Source organism: Bemisia tabaci, chromosome 5 (genome assembly GCF_918797505.1).
Source record: "Bemisia tabaci chromosome 5, PGI_BMITA_v3".
NCBI classification, from domain to species: Eukaryota; Metazoa; Arthropoda; class Insecta; order Hemiptera; family Aleyrodidae; genus Bemisia; species Bemisia tabaci.
In genome coordinates, this window is record NC_092797.1 from 40,756,388 (window position 1) to 40,781,722 (window position 25,335).

At 38.9% G+C, this 25,335-nt stretch overlaps 1 protein-coding gene across 2 annotated transcripts in view; it reads right to left on the bottom strand.

The window, feature by feature from the left end:
- Positions 1 to 1,200: 1,200 nt before the first annotated feature.
- The window catches only part of LOC109040683 (uncharacterized), a 272,839-nt gene continuing 248,704 nt past the window's right edge, over positions 1,201 to 25,335 (bottom strand). For both annotated transcript variants that reach the window (XM_072300729.1, XM_019056686.2), the window contains 3 exons: positions 13,507 to 13,700; positions 12,672 to 12,833; positions 1,201 to 9,659 (listed from right to left, as the gene is read on the bottom strand). In XM_072300729.1, the coding sequence (XP_072156830.1) occupies positions 9,381 to 9,659; positions 12,672 to 12,833; positions 13,507 to 13,695 (630 nt within the window). In that variant the 5' untranslated portion in view covers positions 13,696 to 13,700 and the 3' untranslated portion in view covers positions 1,201 to 9,380. The remainder of the gene's footprint in view (positions 9,660 to 12,671; positions 12,834 to 13,506; positions 13,701 to 25,335) is intronic.

Consider the following 25,335-nt stretch of genomic DNA (forward strand, 5'->3'; position numbering starts at 1 on the left):
ATTTTCTTCAATTATGATTGCTTAGTTTCCGCATGAGAACCAGTGCCTGGCTTCGTTTGAAAAATATTTCTAATTGAAAGAAAATGGATTTTCATTCTATTTTTTTCACCGAAAAATCAATATGTTACGAGGAGGATACGAGTTAATTTAAAAAGGAATGTAGGTGTGTCCAGTCTTTTAAAAATAAATTGTAGTCAATTACGAGTACACGGATTCAAACAGAAATTTTTCTCAGTTTATTTTTAGATTCCCTGCCAAACAACATCAACTACCTTTCCTTGAGGGTCTCGTCTAAATTAAACGATGCCAATAATAATTCAAGGAATAATACTTACCCAAAACATCTATTGAAAACAGATTTCCTAAGAAGTATTTTGAACATTGAAAAATCCTGCATTTTTCCAGTTTAACCTGGCAGATTCTGGGATTCTTGAGTGTTGCGGTCAAAGTCGATTTATGAGCCGGAATTTCTCATCCTGAAGTCAACCGCATCAAAAACTCCCAGTGGAACAAAGGTTTTTTCAATTTTCTCTATATTTTACATAGCATCTGAGTGCTAGATGCAATTCTTTCTCGGATAGGGGAGACCGGGGTTATGTTGGCCACGGGGCTATGATAACCATCGTGAGAATTTTGTAGAGGAAAATGTAAATTTGATGTTTTGATGAGCAAAAAGGTTGGCAGCGATGTAGACTAACAATTTAAAATATCAACATCGATGGTGTCCCCCTCTGTTATGCTCTGTGCTGTAACATTCTTGTTTACCTTCGAAAATAGCCCGAAAACGCGATTTTTTTAATTTTGAATTTTGTTTGCTGTGGCGAGTATTTATTTTGTATCTTATTAATCTTTGTTTCTATTTGAAGTAGACCCCTTTCCTTTGATTTTAGTGTATGGATTTATGGCTTTTGACTCCTTGTTTCTTAGTTGGATGACTTTGATTTGAGGTAACCTCGATCGGGGCTATGTGGACCATTTTTCTGGGGCTATGTTGACCTACTAAGAAGACATACATTTTATACTTTTTTTTGCGTAAGGTTTCAAATCCATTCTCTTTGAGTTTAAAACGGTCCTATTTAGTGGAGAAGTAGATCTTCTTATTATTTTTTAAGTTGCTTTTCACGCCAACTCACTTATTAAATTTGATACTGTTCTTTAAAATTTTTTTTTTTTATTTTTAAATTTTCAGCTCCAAAGGTATTGAGTTTTACAAACATTACGAAAGATAAGTGTAAGGGCATAATACTAAGCTTTTTAAGTGCAATTACAATCAACTGAACAAGGTTAACATAGCTTCCTTACAGGTGGCTCACTTAGCCCCGGGGGTGGCCAATATAGCCCCAAGCAGGGGCTATGTTGACCAAAATGGATTTTCTTATAAAAACGCATGAAACTCACAAAATTAAAGTATTTTGTACAATGTTTTCAGTTGATTTTAATTTTACACTGTATGCTCAAGGATTAGAGCATCAAAGAAATGGCATTCTATTCTTCTGTTTCTTCAGACACAAGTTTTCAAAAAATCTGGTCAACATAGCCCCGGTCTCCCCTAAAGGGAAATGCAAAAAAAAGAACACTTTATTTTCTTCAACGGAGGGTTTATTTTTGATTTGAAACGACACAGACACAAATGAACATGTCAATAACTTTAAAAGATAAAGTCTATTGGGAATAAAATTGACTTACAACAAAAAGGTGAACGCGCTCAACGTGAGAATTTGGAATAACCTTCGTGCTTGCAAAAACATTTATGAGAGATGACTAAAAGTTCATTTTATGAAATGATATTTTTGTTATTGGCGGATACTGATTGTGGTTCGATTGCGATCGGATGAGACAGAGGATTTTTCGTAAGCGGAAGGTTTGTTATGACTTTTTTACATAAAATCCATAAAATTAAACTTATTGTATTACTAACAGTTAAATTTAAATTCGAAAAATTTTCAACGTGTCCACTTGGTTGTTGTTACATACGAGAAATTTTGACCGGGGGTTGTTATCTGGTGCTTTACCTCGTGTCCAGTTCAAATATTCATTCTCAGAACCCAGTTTGATGTAAAAGGATATTGCACGAGGATGTGTTATCATGTCAGGTTTTCCTCACATTGAGCGTTTAATTTAGCTAAATATTATACATACTCAGTATATAACATCAGGTACATCAATCAAAATAAAAATAAATAACGCCATATGAAACACGAGAAATAATCCATCTTTAAAAGAAGCTAACAAAGAAATAGGCAATTAGTCTATTCAACTTGTACAGTAGATTTTACAAATCAATCAATAAAAATTTACATTCAGCCTTTTACAAATAGTAAAGCAAGCACTAAAAAATAATTCGCCTAAAAGGTAAAACATACACTTGCTCATCATATGGGAATTCAAAGAGAATGTACGAGGGAAAAGAGCAAAAGTGAAGAAAAAGAACAACACATTTTACTGACTTAAAAATAAATCGTCGACCGTGCCGATATTTTTACGTTGAGTAAAAATACCTCAGCGTGTTTCAGCCTTAAGTGGTTTTAATAGCTTGACGTACGGCCCTCGAAAGGACCGTAATTAAAAATCAACCTAGTAAGAGATCTTTAAAAGAGTTAGTGATTTTTTTAAATGCCAACTTAGATTTTAAATCAAATTATAGCTATGTAACGAAAATAATTTACTGATACACTTATTGATAATCTAACTGGCTATTTCCCGTTCTTGCAAAACGGTACCTATATTTAATTTCCAGAGAAGCAAACTGTCAAATATATGAGGGAAAAACTTACTACGAAGGTAAAAAATTCATCATTGTGTGGAAGGGAAACTTTCGCATCGTGCTTTCTGTCATTTAATGGGCGCGAGACCAGTAATGCTACCATTCTTTTTCAAATCATCCCGCTTGATCAACTTGAAGCTTTCATTGTTTAGAGTACATGGATTTTTATTTTTCCCGACGGCTTAGTTTGTAGGGTCACAAAAGATCAGTAGAAAAAAAATCACCAAAAATTTATCACCTCATTAATGAGAATACTTTTTGGTTCAGAATATGTGTAATTCTCAATAAGTTTCAATGAAAATCCTACAGTGTAAGAGTATCATTAGAAATCTTGCTAATATTAAAAAAAGAAGATAGCTGAATTAAAATTAACTCTACGGTCTGACATACATTTTTTCGTGTCAATAAACCCCCTCAATGGACCACTAGACAAGGTTCGAATTTCAGCATTCTGATACATGTTTCCTCACCAAAATTTCACGTAAAACACGATGCGCACAACGAAAATTACCGAAATCAACTCCTTCCGAAGATATTTAATGATTCTTGGTGCGTGAATTGAAACCACCCGCTCATGAAAACTCAATGCCCTACGTGATTATCACATCGCGAGCTAAACGTTATCATGAACGTCTCTGCGATGAAAAAGTCTGGCAACCTCAATCTTGACACTTTGGCTCAGCTATAGCAAATTACTTATAGTTTGAAAAACACATGGTGTGAAATGAACATTGCTTGATTGAGCAGCTTGCTAAAACCGTTGTGGTGCGCGATTTGACTCACGTAGAGCTTTGAGTTTCTTGTGAGCGGGCAGTTCAAATTTCTTTAACCAATGTGAAATAAAAATGTTAATATCTCCGTTGGGAGTTGGTTTCAGTAATTTTCGTTGCGCGAATCGTGTTCTACGTGAAATTCTGATTATGATACATGTATCAAAATGCTTAAATTCGCACCTTGTCTAGTGGTCCATTGCGAAGATTTGGATACTTTATCAAGCACGATGGCTTGACTCCCAGGTACTTCTAAAAGAAATGCGAAAACGAAAGAGTACAATAGGTTGTTTTAAAGTCCATGGAAACATTAATATAGTTAATATTTGTAACACGATCAACTTAGCCCTTCATCCGCCATGTTATGCGAAACAAATTATTAATGACGCTTTCAAGGTCGTATCTTTTCATAAACGTCCCGTAAAGTAGTAGGTCAAAGATGTAAAATATGAATAAGAGACAAAAGTAATTATTAAGTAACAGTTCCTTAAATTAAATGAATCGTTGCGGTCAGAATTTAAGCCTAATAATTGTTTCAGATAAATTAATAATATTAACAATGCACGAGAGCTTTATGATGAATCAGCATAAAAATAAAATTATTTTTAAAAATAAAAATATTCTATACTAATATGAATACCTAAATTATTTACTAATAAACTTAACGTCTTTTAGGGGGTACTGCAACATGAAATTGGTAACTAAACTTGGATTTAGTGTTGAAAGGGTTGCATAAGTAGATAAAATAGGTTTCAAAATGTAGCGCAAAAACTCTGATAAAAAAAAGAAGAAAAAAATTAAAATAACTCTTCCAGTGATGGTGGCCAAGCTTAAAATCTGTATTTACAAGAATGTCTTCAATTATTCGAGTACTGGCGTGGATTTTAAGTCGAAACCCATGTGGGGCAAATAATCTACACTCCAGAATTTTAATGATTATAACTATCGTGAGGTAATTTCAAGATTTCAAATGTATATATTTGTATCAGAATTTCTTACTGTTTTTTCTTATTCGTATGAGTATACTGGGATTGCCACACTTTGCAACTTTGTAACACTATTGGAGACCGATTTCGTCGGATGGGCCATCATACGTGAACTTACGAAAGAAACTTCAAAGAATTCACCTAAGTAAATTAGTCTAATAACTTCTGAGGGCGCAATTTGCTCAAGTCGGTCCGACAGCGCTTGATACTGACTTAAAAGTATGCTGTTTTTGGCAACAGGGATCCGGCCTAGAATAATTTGGGAATTTGTGGCACAATCAATGTGAGTATCAGACATTGCTGGGACATAAAAAAAGAAAAAGAAAAAAAAAAACTTCAAATCGTCTTAAAAGAATCTAGCAGGGTAATTTATTTCTATGGGTTTCTAAATGCATTCGAAAGACCATTAAAAATAAAGGAGACTTATAAAGACATGCATGTTAAAGCATCAAAAAGTACTAAAAGTGTAAGACTAAAACACCGGTGGTCCAGTGGCGTGGCGCGCTTTGCGATATATCGATTGTTATGCTATTTAAACCTTTGTAAAATGATCGATAATCAGGGTGTTCGCCGCGAACACCTTAATAATCGATTCTTTACCATAGGTTTAAATGGCATAACAATCGATATATCGCAAAGCACGCCACGCCACTGCGGTGGTCACGTCTTTGATTCAGCGAGCAGTGCAATCATTGCAATTACTGCACATCACTACAATCACTACAATCATCTACAATCACTGCAAATCATTCAGACTGAGTGTAATCGACGCAATAAATTGCTCTTACATATAGCCTAAGTTGCTTCTAACACTATCACAAATCGAGAAGATTGATGACTATAAAAAGTGAGATCATTAAAATCGCGGATATACGTACTCCACAGTTTTAACAAATATAAATGGTGTTTTCTGTGGCCCAAAGAAAAAGAAAGAGATGAAAGTAAGATATGAGAGCATTCATTTTTCAATGCCTCTGTTAACCGAAACAATTTTTCACTCAACTTTCTGCCTGGGTAGCTAATTATGAATCATATACATGCTGAGAGCTACATTGTACATCATCAATGCTTTTTCCCCGCATCAGAGTGCAATTTCAATCTAATAAATTGGGTAAGTGGCAATGAGTCAAATTTTGGAGGAGATACTCCAAATCAATGAGGTAACAATCAAATTTCTAATATATAAAACAGGCAAAATTAAAATAAATCATTACACTTACGACTAGTATTTACACATATCATACAGATGAATAACATAAATCGGTGAATTGAAAATATTTCACCCGGCTATAACTCTCTTGGAGTTATGAAGTCAACACAACGTTATCATAAATAAAAACCTAAAAATGATAACAAATATCATAACAAATTCATCAAAAGTCGGAGGAGGTGCCCACCGATGAGGCTTATGCAATAAAGAAGAAATTACTGGAGATCAAATTAACGGAATTATTTTACTTGGAATAGGATAAAGTTACGGAGCTAATCAGTAAAGGTGAATGACATATGCAATCTAACAGACGAAATGCAGTTTCAAGATTCAACTGCGGTGACAAAAACGTTGGAAGAGGTAATAGTAATAAAGTACCTTCTTCAAAAAGAAATAATTGTGTTTTATCAGCACTCTTACGTATACAATTGCAGATTATACTAGGGTTGACAATTGCATTAATTAAAATTGCATAAACTTTTATAGCGATGCTGTTAACGATCTATTTGTTTTGTCAAACCTAATGAAGGTCATTGTATGTTTCTGAGTGAGATCAATCTCGAAAATATGCAAAGTTAATAATCAAGAAAGAGATCAAAGAAGTTGGATAAGAAGTGGAGTATAAATACAAGAGAATAGAGACGTCTCACAATTGGATTGCATTTTGTAAAAAGGAACTAAGGGCATTACAATGTTGAAAAAAATTCCCGAAATCATGCAAAAAATTAAATTTACATGAGTAAATTTCGTCTTGAATTTATAGTTTATTGTGAGTAAAGATAAACCTGGCTTAGATGATCAGTTGATATTTGCAAAGTGAAAGAAAGCGCACAATCTTATAGCGACATTGGAATGATCTTTGTTCCTTTTTGCAAAATGCAATCCAATTAATAGTCCAGCAAAGTAAAGTAATATAACGCGCATATCTGCAAACACTCCTTATGTTGAAATCTCATTTGAATTTTAGCTTTTTGGTAAAAGTCAAGTAAGAGTTTACAATGCACATTCCATGATGTGGACAGCGTCGAGTGATAGAGTTCAATCAACATCGAGTGTTTTTAAAAAGACCCTACATTTGGCGGATACTTATTTCAGTTTTGAGATATCGACATTGGACGTATTTGCATCTAAATCCAGTACCTACTTTCAGCTGATATCATTAAGCATGTTATGGGGTACGATAAATTGGTCATTGAGGTAAGAAATAATAAAAATAAGATAACTGTGCCACAGTTTTGAAGAGTTCATTCTGTATCATCTGATGCAAAGAATACATCCAAAAATTGCACATATTGACCCTTCACGAAAATCTCAGAGTTTAAAAATAATAAATCGGGAATTTGAGAGACAAAACGCCGTTATAAAGTTCCCTGGCACTGTTGTTTCACCTTCCTGATCAATACAAATTATGGCGTGAAGTTTTGACTCGATTTTCTTGAAAGTACCAGAAAGCGTTTACACTCAAAATTGAAAATCGATTTTTTTTTCACTAGAGTGAACAATAAATACTCGAAGAGATGTTTTGCCTGACTTCATCAGAGATATGAAATTTGGTTTAGAAGATCGCCATATTTTCCTTGATGCTCTCCAGGTCTGCCATCCTGAAGGAAAACGCCGCGTGAACTTTCAAACGTTATCTTTCTTCTGATAAAATACTCACGTTTTAGGAAAGTTATGGGTATGTTTCTTTGAAATTATCAGGTTCGACAGAATTAATTAGGGAGGAATCTTATAAAAAAATGTTTAAAAAAATATTCATTTCCAGAGCACTCTATTTTACCAATGGAAATTTGGGAGCATTCAAGAATTCATGTGACGCTGCTCCCCTAAAGGTCCTTTAAACAATACGTAACGCTAAAAACCGGATTTTATTACCTCCCTCCCGTAACGCTCCTATAACAAAGGTCAGTTTCTCTGTCTTTGCCTCTTCTCAAACGTTAAAAAATCACCGATAAATCTCAATTTTGAAAAAAAAAAAAAAAGTGAACATAGTCAAAAATGTAAACAAAAATGCATGTATAATAAGTTCCGAACATGTTATCAATTATAAAACTCCAAAAAAAGGAAAAAACAAAACAACATTAATCATAAAGTAAATGAAGAAATATGGTCAAATGGTACGTAATTTACGTAGGTTTGAGTGACGTCACGTACTTAACGAAGGGTTACCAGCAACTCTGAGAATGATCCTATCGATGGTGAAATTGCAGAAATCGTCACCTCCCGGTCAAAGTATCACAAGCGCCATGCGACGTTTAAAAATTTTCGCCGGTTTTTTCCCTTTTATTTATTTCTTTACAAAAAAATTGTTACTTGAATCTGTTTGGAAATTTCACTGAATTTTATCGGGAGCACAAAGAAAATTCAGGGAAATTTTTGGACAGATTCGTTGCGCATAATATCTCTGTAAAAAAATAAACTGGCTGCGGAAATGTATAAACTTCGCATGACGCTTGTCGTGCTTTGGCAGGAAGGTGACGAAATGCGTATTTCGGTTCTCGGCGTTGCAGACTTCCTATCATAATTTATATTCTACTCGGATAACTGCTAATCGTCAATCATTGAAAATTTTGATGATTTTCCTTCTCAATCATACAAATATTCTGTACAAATTTCAAGGATGATGTTGGTTTAGACTCCTTTTACAAAATAAAATAAGGAGTGGAAATTCTTAACACTGCAACCGAGATACGCTTTTTTGCAGTTTCACCGTCGCACACTGGACTTAGTCAATAGGAGAGGTTAGACATAGTCGGCAAACTTTGAAAGCCTATATTTTCGAAATTACGAAACGAAAAAGTATAAGAGTAGTTTTTTTGGTTTTTCCGTAAAATGTACCTTCAGAAACACCTCATGAAATTGAATTTGTGATAATTTGTGATAAAATAAACATAAAATTCTATAATTTTAGCCAAAAATTTCATGTTGGAATCACATGCTCACTCCACTGTACGTGAGGTCAGATATAATCAGGAAACTCTGAAATTCGAAATTACGAAACGAAAAAGTTGAAGAGTGGTTTTGTTGGTTTTTTCGTAAAATTTACCTTCAGAAACACCTCATGAAATTGAATTTGTGACAAAATATACTGAAAAAAAATTCTCGGCGTTTTTACCAAGGTCCGTTGGTACCTTTACCATCTCACTTTTTTTACCAATTGTTGGTAATTTTACCAAGACAGACTGGTAAACTTACCTAAAAACCGGTATTTTTACTGTTTTTTTCAGGTAAGAATACCACTTTTATTGGTAATCAATTCCCGGTAACTTTGCCATTTTATCTCGGTAATTCTACCACAGTCGATAAAAAATTACTGGCGTTTTTACCAAGGTCCAGTAAAATTTCCGAGAAAGTTCAATAATTTTACCGAGATTTCTCGCTTAAATTACCAATTCCATAAATGGTAATTTTACCAAGAAAAAACTGGGATCAAATAGAACCCTGAATTCTTGGTAATTTCACCCTTTTCTTGGTAAATACACCGAGATTTTTTTTTCAGTATGTAAACATCAAAATCTATAATTTTAGCCAAATATTAAATTTCATGTTGGACCTCCTCTATTAGCTCACTCCACTGTGCTTCGGTATCGGAGTATTCATTGGGCGGAGCTGAGCGAAACGGCGGCGCAGCGGTGCGTCATGGGCGAGTCTCAGATGAGATCAGGGATTTGCTTGTCGAAAGGCTCGTAGAAGCTCTTCTCGAGGTCCTGCGGGGAGTCGACGAGGGAGCGGGGGGAGCGGGGGGAGCGCGGCGATTCGGGGGACCGGGACTCCCCCGCGCCCATGGCCTCCGCGTAAGGATTCGCCTCGCCTCGCATATCACAAATTACGCTCGTTAGAGCCATTATATAATTCTTGGCCAGCGTCAGCGTCTCGATCTTCGAGAGCCGCCGCTCCTTCTTCACGTGCGGGATCACCTCTCGCAGGGACTGCAACAACACGAGAAAACGCCACGCGTCAGTTCGGAACACAGGTGTTAAAAAAAAGAAGAAGAATAAGAAAAATGGACCTTGGACCCTAGCCCCCCCCCCCAAATTTTAGCGTACCCCAAAATCGTTTGACGTGCATAAAGGAGACCATAGATATCGACGGTGAAACTACCAAACCACGTATCTCGGTTTGCGACGTCGCAGACTTCCTGTTAAACTTTATTTTTTAAATGAAAAACTACTTAACGTCCAGTCTTGAAAATTTCTGTGATTTTTCCTCTTCGTGCGGAGAAAATTCTGTGAAAATTTCAAGGAATAATATTGATTTGGTCTATTTCAAAAAAATAAAATGTGAGCGTAGATTTTCAAACACTGCAAACGAGATACGTGGTTTGGTAGTTTCACCGTCGATATGGTGTTCTCTGCAAAGTTTGAATGAAATCGAACAGATAAATTCTGAGATATTGCTGTAGACAGATTTGGGGGACGCCGGACGGACAGACACACATTTTTTCGAGTATGGTTATTTTGACTCCAGGGGCCTTAAAACGTCTAGAAATGATGAAATTTCAACTCCCCCCCCCCCCCCTTGGAGGATGACAATACTTTCAGCCCCTAGGGTAGAGAGAAAGTAAAAACACGACTTCTCATGTCACATGAGAATACAATAAAAATCAATGACGATGAAGAGGAGGAATAAGGACGATCTTGTACAAGTCACACGAGAATGCATTAGAAATCGATTGCAAAATAAGAAGGAGGAGGAGAAGACAAATGGGAATAAGAATAATCTTGTATTTGTCACGCATGAGTATGCATTAGAAAATGATGACTACGAAGAAGAATTAGACGAAGAAGAGGAAGGAGAACGATCTTGTATGTGCCACATGAGAATGCATTAGATATTGGATGACTAAGAGGAAGAAATAGAGGGAGAGGAAGAGGAAAAAGAACGATCTTACGTATGCTATATGAGAATACATTAGAAATAGGAAGACAAACAGGAGGATGAAGAAGAAGACGAAGAAGAAGAAGATGAAGAAGAAGAGAAGGAAGAAGAAGAAGAGGAAGAAGAAAAAGAAGAGGAAGAAGAGGAAGAAGAGGAAGGAGAGGAAGAAGAGGAAGAAGAAGAGGAAGATGAATAGGAAGAAAAAGAAGAGGAGGAGGAGGACGACAGAGAAGGAGAAGAGGAAGAAGAAGGAAGGAAGAAGAAGAAGTGGGGGAAGAATATCGAATGACAACAGAGGTTTGAGATAAATAGAGACGAATTAAAACCGGAGGGCATAAGTGTGGCCAGGGCCAGGAACATTTTGTGTTATGGGAAGGGGGATGGACCCTTTTTAACACTCTTCACATGGGTCTTGTGGTATTGGCTGTCGAGCAACTACTTGCAATCACAAGTTTTCTTGGAGATGCAAATGGGGACATCAGTATTCTAGAGGGGGACACCCCCCCCCCCCCCCGATTACGTTATTACAGGAGAGGTCTAATAGACTCAAGTTTGGCGACATTGGATGACATGGTGGAATAGAATCGCATCTAAATGGAGTGTTCTAAAAAACGAACACACGCTCATGTGTAATAACTAGGCCTCTCTTAAGGATTCACCACTCCAGAGGGTAGCTTCGTAACAAAATACATCGTCTCTACATATATTGTGCTAATGGTACGCAGAAATGAAGTTTCTTCCAGTAAAAGTTCATGGTAGTCAATTAAACGCATGCATACATTATACGTACACTATCTGCTATTGAATGGGGACGAAACGAACATGACTGAAATAAATTGGTCAAGGTATGCCCTTCCTTCTAGATATTCTTGTATTAAATTAGGTACGTTTGAATGTGCTGGATTGCATAAGGGATGTTTCTTACAAATGCGTCCGTTTTCAGTCCGTCCTAATACATGAGCCTTGAAGACAACTCTGTTCTGATTCCGTTTCTTTCGTTCGAGTAAGACGAATGCAGTTGGAAATTAATGCATATTTTTAGCATTCTGGTTTTTCATTTCATCCCTCTCCGCTCTATATGCAGATTTCAAAATTCTTTCATCTCACCCCTTAAACTATTCAGATACCACTCTTCATTTTTTTTTCTCCCTCAACTTAAACAAATTACGACATTTATTTTCACTAATTTTAAATCTAATTTCGAGTTCTTCGCCTTGACTTGGAGCAGACCTGCATTTGAATGAGTGGAACCTAATTTTAGAACTTCATTTTCTCCTCTTTTTTTTTTGTCCCAGCGCCAGTTTTCTATCAAACACAATTTATCCGCGTCCTACTTGTTGCCTATCTCTCTTCCGGGTCAGGTATTCTAATGAGGCCAATTCAATTGAAACCAAGAATTGGGAGGCGCGGTTGATGCTTGCGGTACTCCCAAAAGAAAAAGAAAGAGACAAAGTGAACTTTTCAATGGTTCAGAATTGAGCTTTTGCGTGGGTGGGGATTTGTGATTAGTACCTTTGCTGGCGTAAAATTTCCCGAGAAACACGATGGTGCCACTGGTTTTCTCTGACCAACTCCAAAACTCAGAAGAAGCTTTCAAAGTTAAGGTCGTGATGGAGAGCATATATCTCACACTATCCTGAGAGTCCACCTCCACATCAAGTCAAACTTTCCATGCAAAGATAGGGAGAAAATACACTATCAAGGTGGCTATTTTGTTTGGAGACTCCAAAACTGAAAACACGGCAATCTTGCTGATGTATTTGCTTCCTACATTTTCATAGAGAGTTTGACTAGATGCAGAGGTGGACTCTCAAGATAGCGTTCGATATGCCTTCCATTGCGGCCTGAACTTTGAGAGCTTTTTTGAGCGTAAAAGTCGATTTCAGAGAAAACCAGTTTCAACACCGTGTTTTTCGCGAAATTTTAGGCAAGGAAAAGTACTTAAATCGTGAATTCCCAAAATGCAAGAACTCCATTGAAGGATAAAATAATGTGTTCTATAGAAACATAAAGAATGCTCTCGTGTGATGAGGCAATTTTTCGGGAAATTTTCGTTGGCCTACCTGGAAAGCATCGTTGAGGCTGTGCATTCTCATGCGCTCCCTTTCGTTGCTCTCCAGTCTCCTGAGATTCCTTTCTTTGGCATTGAGAACCGGTTTTCGACGTCGGCCGGACGATGTGTTCCGACTCCTTGTTCCCAGCGTACTCGCCGTGTCATCGCTCACCTAAGAACAGCGAATCAAAACTTAGGATATGATAAATTCTGCTTTATTGTTTTCTCGCAGAAAAAAGAAATACAAACCATCTTAATGGAGAACTGCCTCTCTATTGGAAAAATGAAACATATTGGTTGAAATCATGCCGCACATGCTAGCGGCAACGGAAAGGAGGAAATTAGATATTTTATTTCGAAGGCTTTTTATACTGAGCGAGAATTTTCCACCTCCGCAGGTTCTGAACTAATTATAATTCATGAAATAAGTCAAAAATTAAAACTTATGAATCACGCATTATTATAGCATTTGCATCAAATTTGCGTTAATATCTATTATTATAATGAGCAAACTAAGTGAGTGTCAAAAAGAGTTCGTCAGCAACAGAAATGGACCAATATATAAATCATATAACTTGATACATAAATTATAATATTTCTTAAATTTCATAAAATTTCTGAAATTTTCGAAAATATTTCATCAGAAATTCCACGAAATTTTGCCACCCTGCGCTTAAACTCGTACCTCGCCTACTGGTCCAATACCCAGTAGCACTTAATTAAGAGTTCATCCGAACTTTCGGTCGACTGAAGCGGCCGAAAATCACATTAGTTTGGGTGACCCGAGCCACTGTCTATGGCGGTTAATAGACCACAGATGGCAAACCAAATGGAGTCTTGCTTACCGAGGATGAGTCTGTGAGATCGAAATCCATTGGCATGAGATTGGCGGCGAGGTTATGACATCTCCGGATGGACCGTCTGGTCGCCGATTTGGTCGAGTTTGTTTTGGCTGTGATGTGGCCGGAGTTCTCTGCCCAGTCGCTGAACAAGTCCACGGCGCTCTCCGTCTGCGCCCCCGGCTCGGATCGCATCTCACCTGAAACACAAAATTTAGAAATACTCAATAATCGGTTCATCCCAATGCCGTCTTACCGAAGCGCCTGCAATAGCATAGGCAACACGCACATCCATAGAGCACGAATAGTTGCGTCCAAGGGTTTGCATTGTTTCCAGCGATATCTAATCTTCTTCACTAGGGAAGTGCAAGAATGGAGATGTTGCATTGTGAGGAATTTGCGATTTAATGTTGTTTCTACCGTAAAAATCACGAGAAACACGATGATGCCACTGCTTTTCTCTCAAATCAACTCCCAAGCTCAAAAAAAGCTCTCAAGTTGAGGCCAAAATGGAGGGGATATCCCACCCTACCCTAAGAGTCCACCTCTACATCAAGACAAGCTCTCCATGCAAAGATAGGGAGCAAATACATTAGCAGGGTTGCCGTGTTTCCAGTTTTAGAGTCCCCAAATAAAGTGGCAGTCCTGTCAAAGTATTTGCTTCCTATCTTCGCATGGAGAGTTTGTCTTGATGTAGAGGTGGACACTCAGGATAGCGTGGGATATCCCCTCCATTTTAGCCTCAACTTGAGAGCTTATTTTGAGCTTGGGAGTTGATTTCAGAGAAAACCAGTGGCACCATCGTGCTTCTCGTGAACTTTTACGGTAGAAACAACATTAAATCGCAAATTCCTCACACATGCAACATCTTCATAGAGTTTTGAGAGGGAAGGTTTAGTAGCAGTTGAGCGAGGCATATTATTGAAAAAAGCAACCGTTCGTCACGTTGTACAGAAACAAAGTTGAAGCAGAATGTTTTCAAGAAAGTTTCTGTCAACTTCAACTTGTATGCCGTGTAGGGAGAAAAGCCGTAGAAGTCAGTGCGACAGGGCAACGAAAACGCCTTCAATATTTGTCTAAGCAACACAAACATCCATTGAGCACGAATAGTTGCGTCCAAGATTTTGCATTTTTTCCGATGTTACCTTTCCTTCTATGTATACTACGGAGATGCAAAAATGAAATTTTGATGAAATGGGCTCAGTAGTGTTTAGGTGGAATGTCATTTTGGAGCCAGCCTCCATTTTTTGTCAAATTGGACAGGCAAACTGTTTGCAAGAAAAAAAATTGTCGAATTTAACTTGTATACTGTGAATAGAGAAAAACCATGGAAGTGGGTGTGACAAGGCAACGAAAACGCCTTCAATATTTGTATCAGCAACACGCACATCCATAGAGCACGGATAAGAGTTTGAATTACTTCCAATGGTATCTTCTCCTTCGGTACGAGGAATGAACGCCGTAGAACACCCAGATACTGCAAAGTTTTCCTCAATGTAACACATATTTTCTGAAAAATTTATAAACCTATATCGTTAAGTCTTTCAGACAGTTTCATTCCTACTGTAATCTAGTGTTCTTGAAAATTCCAAAATAACATATTCATAACTTTCCTTCTAAAAAAATATTTGATTAGGAAAATTTTGGAAACCCGTGGATGCTCATGCGGCGCTTTCCCTTGGAGAGTAGTGCAGAGCTGGGAATTAATAAAACACATACGCTACTAATCATCCAAATAATTATTTTGAGATACACTGGGGAAAAAAAAAACACATTGGATCATCTAGAGTCCAGACTCTTAAAAACATCGACAAGAAAAAGTATCTTGATTCGATCAGAATCTAGCTTAAATCAAGAACCAAGCCTCTTAATTTAAGCGGATTTCGTTTTGATTCAAGCAAAAATCCAATTTTTCTTGTCAATGTTTTCAAGAATCTGGACTCTAGATCCAATGTGTGTTTTTTTTTTTCCAGTGTGGTCTTGAAGGAAAATTTAGATATTCAAGGCATTATTTTGGCATGTTGTCGGTCGGTGCGACGAGACACAAAATGGAAGTAGGAAATCTTTTTCGAACACAGCTTTTATGGACTCTACGGTGCTGGATAATCCGAGGGAAAAAGGTATTTTATGAGGCGAGGAGTCCCTGAATATGATGAGTTATGTCCCATCGAGAGCCTGGCTGCGAGATGACAGCAAAAATGAATGTCACTCGGCTCACTTCATTTGTTGCAATTTTTATTGGCGGTGAAATAGGCTCCTTAACCCATCCCAAAGAGGCGCCTTAAACCCACCGAGAACGCAACACGCAACATCACCGCCCCCTTCTTTGCAGCTTCCACCGTATCTCCCCCACTCCACGCGCGGTCACATTTTCAGTCTAACGTGGGCCGAAGTCACTATTTTGAACTCCGGTTAATGGATGAGAAGAGTGTGCTCCTAGAGATCGGCTATTAAAGGATATCGACGTTTGTTTCTCGAAAAGTGCTTAATATTAGAGCACCGCCGCGCTAAGTAAAAACGCCTCAAGAGCCACCAGGCGTTGCCAAACTTCCTTTGACAAATCACGAATTTTTAGGGAAAGTGAATGTTTCTCTGCCGATTTTCAGAGGATTTTTTTCGTGATTTGATCTAAAAAGTCTGACGATATCAAGGGAAAATATTCATAACTTCCTTCATAAATAAATCTATTTTGTGAGAATTTGGCAACATTCAAATGCTGATACGGCGTTTTTACTTAGCACGGCAGAGCAGCGGGTCGATTATTGAGTCGTTATCGAATGATCCTGATCGATAAATCCCTATCTTAGCAATGTTTTTTATCGATCAAGGTCTTTCGATATCGATCAACAATCGAGTCGGGTGGGCAACACTGCCGTGCTGAGGAAGAACGCCGCATGAACCTTCAGGCGTTGCCAAATTTACTCCGAAAAAAATACGAATTTATGGAGGAAATCGTAAATATTTTTCTACCAATTTTTCAGACTGTTTTGTTGGCAATTTAATCCAAGATATCTGAAAATTTCAATGAAAAATATGCATAAATTTCGTCAAAAACGCATGTTTTATCCGGGGAAATTCGGCAACGTTCGAATATTCATACGGCGTTTTTCCTTAGCTCAGCAGAACAGGAAGAGGAAAAAATAAAGGGGGGGGGAGGCCGGGGCGGGGAAAATGTTTTCTTTAAACCGTGAACAATAGCGGATAATCAGCGGTTAGGATGAAAGCAGTGAATAAATTGACTTGTGCGTAGGGATAACTGTGAATGTCAGTCAAATTGTATTTGCCAAAAGAGTTAGTTACGGTATGTTTATTTTAATCCCTGTCGCCAGACAGTGTCCCTGCCCCCCTGCCCCCTAACCCCCCCCCCTCCGGTCCTCAGTCGCCGCGATCCCTACAGCTCCAGCCTTCAATCCCACAAGCGGGGACCCTCCACCCACATTCCACCTTAACCCGATCCCGCTTTTATCCCGCCCGAGGGCGGGAGGCGGGGAGGGGGAGGGAGGGAAGGGAGGGCGTCGCGCGCAGTTGACTCGGGTTTCCTAGGGTCGCCCTCGTCACGCAGTTAGTTCATTAATCACTTTTAAATTTGCCCTGCTTATATTATCGTTCCGCTCCTTGCAACTTTGTTTGCTTTCTATCACTTGTCCTTTGCTCTGACCCATCCCCAGTTCCGGTTTCCTCCTTTCCGATATCCAACTTATAGGTTATGTCTCGGTCCGACTTGACTCGAGTGCCTCTGTGAGACTGTCCACACTACCGTGCTAAGGAAAAACGCCGTATGAACCTTCAGGCGTTGCCAAATTTCCTTTGATAAAAAGCGAATTTCTTGGTGAACGTCTGAACGTATGAATATTTTCCTCCCAATTTTTCAGAAAATTTTGATCGCAATTCTACCTAAGGATTCTGAAAATTTAATGGAAAAATATACGCAACTTTCCTTAAAAATAAACATTTTATCGAAGGAAATTTGGCAACTCTCGATAGTTCTTACAATGTTTTTCCCTTAGCACGGCAGTACAGGAAAAATGACCTTAATCTGCGGAGGAGAAATTTTTAGTGGAGCTATTCGATGGTGAAATTGCAGAAATGCGTATCTCTCTGTTTAAAATGTTGGCACCGGCCGACCTAAGAATTGGTGGGAACCGTCAGCCAATCAGAGACAACTCGCTCTCTCGCCTGGAAAGTAGGGGGTACCACATTGCCGTGCTAAGGAAGAACGCCGTAAGAACATTCAAGAGTTGCCACATTTCCTTTGATAAAATGTTCATTTTCGAGGAAACTTATGAATATTTTCACTTTAAATTTTCAGGCCTTTTCGGTGGAATTGCGAGCAAAATTATATGAAAAATTGATAGAAAAATATTCGTAAGTTGACAAGGAAATCCGTGTTGTATCAGGGGAGATTTGGCAACGCCTGAAAGTTCATACGGCGTTCTTCCTTAGCACGGCAGCACACGCCCCATAATGCAAATTACAACTCTTGTTTTCTCTTTGCTCCTTACGCACAGCTCTTTCCTCCCACTTTCTCTCTCTCCCACTCTCCCTTCTTTTCATAGTATCCGCCTCCATTCACGGCATTCTGGTTACATTCAGTCCGAAATCCGTCAATGTCACGTCATAGTTGAAGCATGTTACATGACACTTCCAAGGAGGTAAACAAAATGAATTTAATCGGAACGATGAATAAATTTCCCCGCACTTCACAATACGTAGAACGCTCATTTAATACGCTCTTTTTAGTAATTACTGCTTCGGTCTGCGTTTGCCTCACCAAAAACGTTCTACTTCAGTCTTATGATGTTCGTAGGTACGGTATTGAATTTTACGCAATGATGATTGTATTGGCGTGTGTGATGAATATCTACATTTTTGTTAAACATTTACACGTACAGGGGCTTCAACTTCAGAACATACATATGCGTATCTCGATGAAAATCGTAATGCTTATAAATTATTTTTTCTATAAACTACGAATTGAATCAGAATACTCGTAACTTCCTCTGAGGTTTCATTGGGCAAATGTAAAATAATACTGTTTTGTACCCAGTATGAAATCGATAAATAATGAATAATTAATTTGATTATTTTCTTGCCAATACACTTGCCCCCTTACCAAAACGCACGATGGATTAAAGCCTTCATTAATGAATTTTGAGAATTCATGCAAACGGGAATTACTTCACTGCGTTTCCGTGGTCAATGGACTGAATTCCTCTTCGGATTTTGTGTTGAACGAAACTTCAGAAATGTTTTGGAGGGAAGCCATTAGGCTCCTCCTTAATCCTACGACCAAGGTAGCATTGGATACTAAGGCGGCAATGAAAGTGTAGAGCGCCTTCGTACTGCAATATAGGCAACACGCACAGCCATTGAGCTCGTATAGTTGTATTGTATCCAGGCGTGATGGTTCGCCGTCTTTTGAGTAAACTTCTCGTACGTTCAATACTATTCCCTTTTGCCATTACCTTTTACAGCACATAGAGTCGAGGACGAACAATTTTAAGGAAGAACGCCATATTCATTTTTTATTTGGACGTTGCAAAATTTTTTCCGATAGTGTATTTATTTTTGAAGAAAGTTGAGCATATTCCGTCTCGAAAATTTCAGATACCTTATAGATTAGATTGCGGATAAAGTTCTCCGAGAAAATTGAGGGCAATATTCGCAAAAGTCCCTGAGATTTCTTATCTTATGAAAGACATTTGGTAACTATTGAAAGCTCATACTGCATCCTTTCTCAGATTAGTGGTATTTTTATCCTGACTTGTAGTCCATTTTCTATGGCAAAATGAAAAATGAGGAATATTCACGCTAAAATGAAATGTTATGAAACTCTTTCAAGAACCTTAAAATTTTAAGAGTTTTAATCCATGCCATGAAAGCGGACACCTCATTAGAGCTACGCGGACTAGAAGACTGCGTAAAGCTCTCGGCACCCTAAAACGGAGATTGATAACTCGCCGGGTCGGATGATCTTAGCGAGGCGGCACCCCCATGCTGAGGAAAAACGCCGTGTAAATATTAGAATATTGCCGAATTTCCTACGACAAAATATTTAAGAAAACTGGAGAAACTGGGTTGTATTCGTAGCCGTTCCTTGATCAGCTCCAATCTTCACGAAGCCTACGTGGTTTACAAAGTGCCAATTATCTTCAACATAGCGTCATAAAAAGGGTAATTAGCTATGGAAATAGGGTTTTTAGAGAAATTGCGATAATTTACCATTACAGGAAGTGTAAATTACGAAAAAAATTGCGGCATTTGACAATTTTAATGTAAATCCGTGCTTTCTTTAAAGCTTGTGCGGATTATGGAATTTTCTAAATTGCGTTTTGTATTTTTTGTGATGTAGAATCATTCCTTGTAAAGATGTAATTCCACAGTTAATCCTTTGAAAAAATTCCTCTTTATGATGAAATGACAAAGGCATCCTCAATCATAATGTTAACACTTTAGGTTTTTTCTAGGCTCTCTATATACCCACACTAGCGTCGCGCTGAGTCTATTTGCGACTGGCTTCCATTGTCAAGCATCATAAATGTCACAAACGGTTAGAGAGATTACTTTTTAACCAGTTGGAAATATTATAAACTGGGATGGACCAGGAAAGTCTATAAACCACCTGTTTCAACCAGTTGGATCTCTCCATTTCTCCTGTGTCTTTCATGTCTATATAGAGGGTCTGTTATAGACTAACTAACTGCAACCAATGAAAGACCTTATAGTCAGTCCATCATTATCCCCCTTAGTCTATAAACCACCTGTTTCAACCAGTAGGATCGCTACATTTCCCCTGTGTTTTTTACGTCTATATAGAGGGTAGAAAAAACTTCGTGCATGGGACCCGAGGTTGAGGTCATATGGATCTCTGAAGTTTTGAGATTGAGCATCTGAACACTTTAGGTCTAGCTGTCGAGGTTCGGATCACACATCTGAAACTTCAGTTCTTACATCTGAGGTACTTCAGATGTGAGAACCGAAGTTTTTCGGATGTGAAAACCGTATATATCAAAGTACTTCAGATGGCTGCAACCCCAACTTGGTCCTCAAGTTTTTAGATACGTGATCCGAAAACTTCAGAGGTCCATATGATCTCAACTTCGGGTCCCATTCACGAAGTCTTTTTCTCCGTGTAACGGCAAACAATGAGAGACCTTATAGTCAGCCCATCATATTCCCCCTAGTCTATAAACCACCTGTTTCAACCAGTAGGATCACTGCATGTCTTCTTTGTCTATCGTCCTGTTTATCAATTTAACCATCAGCCCTCAATAACCATGAGTTTAAGGAACAACCATGGATTTGGCACTTGGTTCTTGAAGTTTTGTGCTGACTACGTCCGGAAACTCATACTGCGTTCTTCCTTAGCACGACCAAGTAGGGAGGAGTAAAACTGGACCCGTGGTGGAAAAACACCGTTCTAGAAATGCTAAGTGAATGGATCCAATCGCGGACGCCACCGTGCCCAGTTGAGTTCCTCAAAGCGGGGGCGTGGGGGTGGAGGTGATAGCGGAATGAAGTCGGTAACGGAAAAAGGCGGGAAAAATTAGATTAGCGGGGCGGGGGGAGGGGGGAGGGGAAAGATTTAGCCGGATTCAGCGGGAGATTGATTAATCAGGTGCGTAGTCCTCGCTCGGGGGAAATCAATCGTGCGGGAATGCTCATTCCTCATTCGCCGCCGGAGCGTGGCACGGGGCACGGGTGGCTCCGGCTCCCTGATTTAAATTTAGATTTAAATTCAGCTGGAAATTCAAAGCTGGACTCGCATTCAAATCTCCGCTCGCTTCAAATTTCCATCGATCCGATCTCGCAGCCACTCCGCGCTCCCCGGCAAATTCGGGTAACGGGATTTCCGCCCCGATTTATTTATACCCTTCCCTGACCTGACCTTCAGCCCTTTTAATTTCTTTTCCTTCCCTTCAAGTGCCCACAATAATTGCTGGCATACATTTCGTTCGCACTATTTTTCTCTCGGAGTAGGGTCTTGTTTCCAAGAGAAGTTTCGTGGGATTTATCCCGAGGAAAAATCTCATCTGCGAAGTTGGAAAAAATATCGAGTTAGTCAATGCTCATCACAGTGCCAAGCAGAGTCCTTGTGGGGTCCTAAGAGCGACTCAGAGAGAAGGCGAGGAGATTTTAGGCAAACTTTCGCGAGTGGATTTTGTCGAAGTTTTTAACTTACTGCCAACCTCCGTTACAACAGAATGAAATTCCTTCCGGGTGACAAGGCGCTTACAACATTAGGTTTTCATGCTGGCAGCAATGACGACCACATCTAAGATTCTCGACCTATCCCCGAAGGTGGGTTGAAAAGTGGATGGACGCAAACGTTGGCCAAAATTCATCAAGCAGCTGAGATTAGTTCTTGACTGAATCAGAGCGTTTTTCTCCTTCGGTTTGCAACCCTGCCGATCTGGTTGAAAAAATTGACCAAATCCACTCGCGAAAATTCGCCTTAGGTTGCTCAGTTTAACGAGAAAGAGGCCCAGAAGTTTCGTTCTTGCGATTCGAACTTGGGACAAGTCCCATGAAACATACCGTGGAAACAAAGCTTAGGGGTGACAACTTGCAAGTCGTCGCGTTAGGCCTTGCTGAGACGGCGATGAGAAGTCAGATTGCCTTCATATTTTGGTAAATGCAATACGCACATCTATTAAACAGGATTAGTCGTATCCAAGCGTCGACAAGCTAGTGTTTGTGTCTCTTCCAGAAATAAGATCAGTACAATTTTCATTTAAACAAAAATCCAATAATTTCCAACTAAAAATCAATATTCAAGTCGAGATGAGGAAAGTTGATGACACCAAACCATAGATCTCGATTGATCATCTTCGTATCATATCATATATTTGCTAAAGAATACAATATTATTATGATATTTTTTCAGAGGATATTTTTGAAGGAACGACGAAAAATCAGACAATATTTCGTGCAAGTACTAAGATCAGACTTTCTTCAAAAATTTAAAATATGTCAGGTGATTTGCAACTTTGGAATACTGAGAAACATAGTTTGGTAGACCAAACTACGGAAATGGGCCGATTATTGAATATTTAAAACGATTGCACATCAAAATGCGATATTGCATGGTTAAAATATGATTATGTCTACTGGTGTTGTCGTGTCGACTTGGTTTCGATAGTCGGGCCGCTGGAAATGCACTGACTCTGTGCAGCGCATCATGCAAAGAACTTTGAGCGAAGTATAAAGAGCCAAGATGAGACGGAAGTAAATTAATCCAGTCGACGAAAGTATGAGAAAATAATCTGAGTTTAATCTTTTGATTATGCTTTAACGTAAATAGAACGTGTCGAGAATTTGCACGCGCCGCGCGCGATGTCTTGCTTGAGCGATATGAGAAAACTGTTTTGTCACTCCACCCCCATCCCTCGCCCTCCCTCTCGCATCCCCCACATCGTCCCTCCCTCACTTAATTATACGGTCAGATTCGCCCTCAAAATTTACTCTCGCATCCCCCAACTTCTGCCTCCAAGTTGAGAATTCCATGCTCCGTTGCGGCAGGGGGTTGGCTCCTGCCCTCGATCAGTAATCCCTCGTAGAGGTTATCGGAGTCGCTGTTCTGGAACTTGTAACCGAACGCCGATTAAGTAAAAGTAACACTCTCAACGATTAAATGCTCCGTCAATTCATTGTCGATTCACAGAATACCTCTCCTCACCGAGTAAAACTTTAACAGGGCCCTTTTTTGAGCCCTCTCTCCAGTCTGTTATACGGTTTCTGAGTCTACTCAAATTGTTTTGGGGGGCTCAAACAAAAAAAAAGGTTTAGTATAAAACGATGAGGGTTCCGAGTATAGACTCAAAAAACATGGTAAGCGTTAATTTTCTCGATGAAATTAGGAAGGATGAAGTAAACTCCTCGGAAGATAATTTTTTTCTTTCATACTATTCATCTGTGTTTTGTTTTTGTCGGCCACCATTGCTAGTCAACGTGAGAAAAACGTAATTTTCATGTTTCATATTTTCCTCATGTTTTATTAGAGAGATGTTCCGGGAATGGACTATAGTCACATGAAAAATATTTGCTCGTCAGCAACAAAAAATCCTGCGAACTGTTGCTTAAGAACTATTTCAATTGATTTAAAGGTTTTGCTTATGCAAAAGGAGGAAACTAACGCGTGAAAACGATTGAAATCATGCGCGAAAAAAGTTCGCGAGATTGTTTGCTTTTTTAACTCAGGTTTGCCTCTCTCTGGGCAAACCTGGTCGTCGGCAATTGAGAGAAACTGTCTGCTATTGCGAGGATTTTGAAAAAAAAAAACAAGAAGAAAAAATCCAACATGAGTATGTTGGAAAAGCGTGCCGAATAACTGAAATGTTGGACAAATACCTCTTATTTTCACGTCTTTGCTTTTTGCATCAATTGGTGCTTTTTGCTAAATTTGGGAGAAAATATTGATTCATGAACGTTGAATGTAAATTAATTTTAAAGATTCCGTCCAATTATCTTGATTTTAAGCTGATATGCGGCATTTGCGCACGACCGTGATTCGGGCGAACTGCCGTGCATCGAAATCGCGTTCAGTTAATCTCTTTGGATTTCGAACTGTAACTTCTCTCCTATTCGGCCGATCTGTACAAATGAGGTCTCTTTTTATTTGTACTTCAACGGAAAGTAAAGAAAAACTCGCTAAATAGACGGAAAATAATTTTTGAGAAAATTTGGTGGATCCTAGCATCACGGTGAATGGTTAATCGGTTAATCGCCTCGCCGTCTTTTATTGCCTTGCTCGAAACCGGACACCCAAAGCTATATCGCGAGATAACTGTAGTGGTTTAAGTGGATTTCGGCAGGGGCCATGGTTAGTACATAGTATAATGAGTCACGAGGCTCATCACAGATTGCACTTACAGTGCAAGACGCTCATTGGCTATAGAGTTTTGGCGGGAAAGAAGGTTCTAGAGTTGAGTCCTCCGAGCGTAAGAAAGCTCCTATGAGGTTTCTGTCAAATTGAATAAAACGGTTTTGACAGAAAAATGTTCTCAAGGGTTTCCAATTAGCAGTTCATTAGATGTTTTGGTAAAAGACCATCAGGGCTTGACAGTGTAATGGTTCAAAGACAAAGAAACGGGTGCGAGGAAAAAAGTATTTGGACGACCCGTTGAATAGCATTGGTTGATCTGTGTGCTGTACTATGGTACATCCGAGTGATTTCAAAAAGCGAGCCCTGCTGGCACGCTTAAAACGTATTACCAGCTACCCAGATTGCGCGCTAAAGAGTTTCAGACTTATTTAATTCAAAATTCAGACTTACCTGTCGTGATTTTACCATTACATACAACAGACCCATTCTTATAAGTTTACCGGAGAAACCCGTATTTTCCAAAACATCAGATTTCAAAACTCTGACAAATCCCTCTCTCCTCGATATTTTTTTCCCCCAAAGCTCATCAGAGAAATTCAGACTCCCTTCATTCGCCGATTCCGAGAGTTAATTAATTAATGAGTATTCTTAAGAAGACGGCAGAACGGGAAAATAACTCAAATAATCCGATTTCGGAAGACCCCCTTTTTGACTTGCAGTGTGTATTTTTGTAAGCATGCATACACTTAAGCTCGCGGAGATTCCGAGAACTCGACGGCCTAAAATAAAAACACACAACGAAATCCTGGAACTTCCTTTTCTCGAGACGCGCGCCCGACTCGTCATCCGAATCGGTCGATGTTAAAACTCAACAAGTCATTTTTCCGATGAGCCACGAGCTCCAAAAGAATGCATTCATTCAAGGGCTCATCAGATTCCGAGAGCGTTCGGTTTTAAACATCAACGGATTCATCTCTCGGGTCGTTTCATTCCGGCGCGCCTCGTTTAAA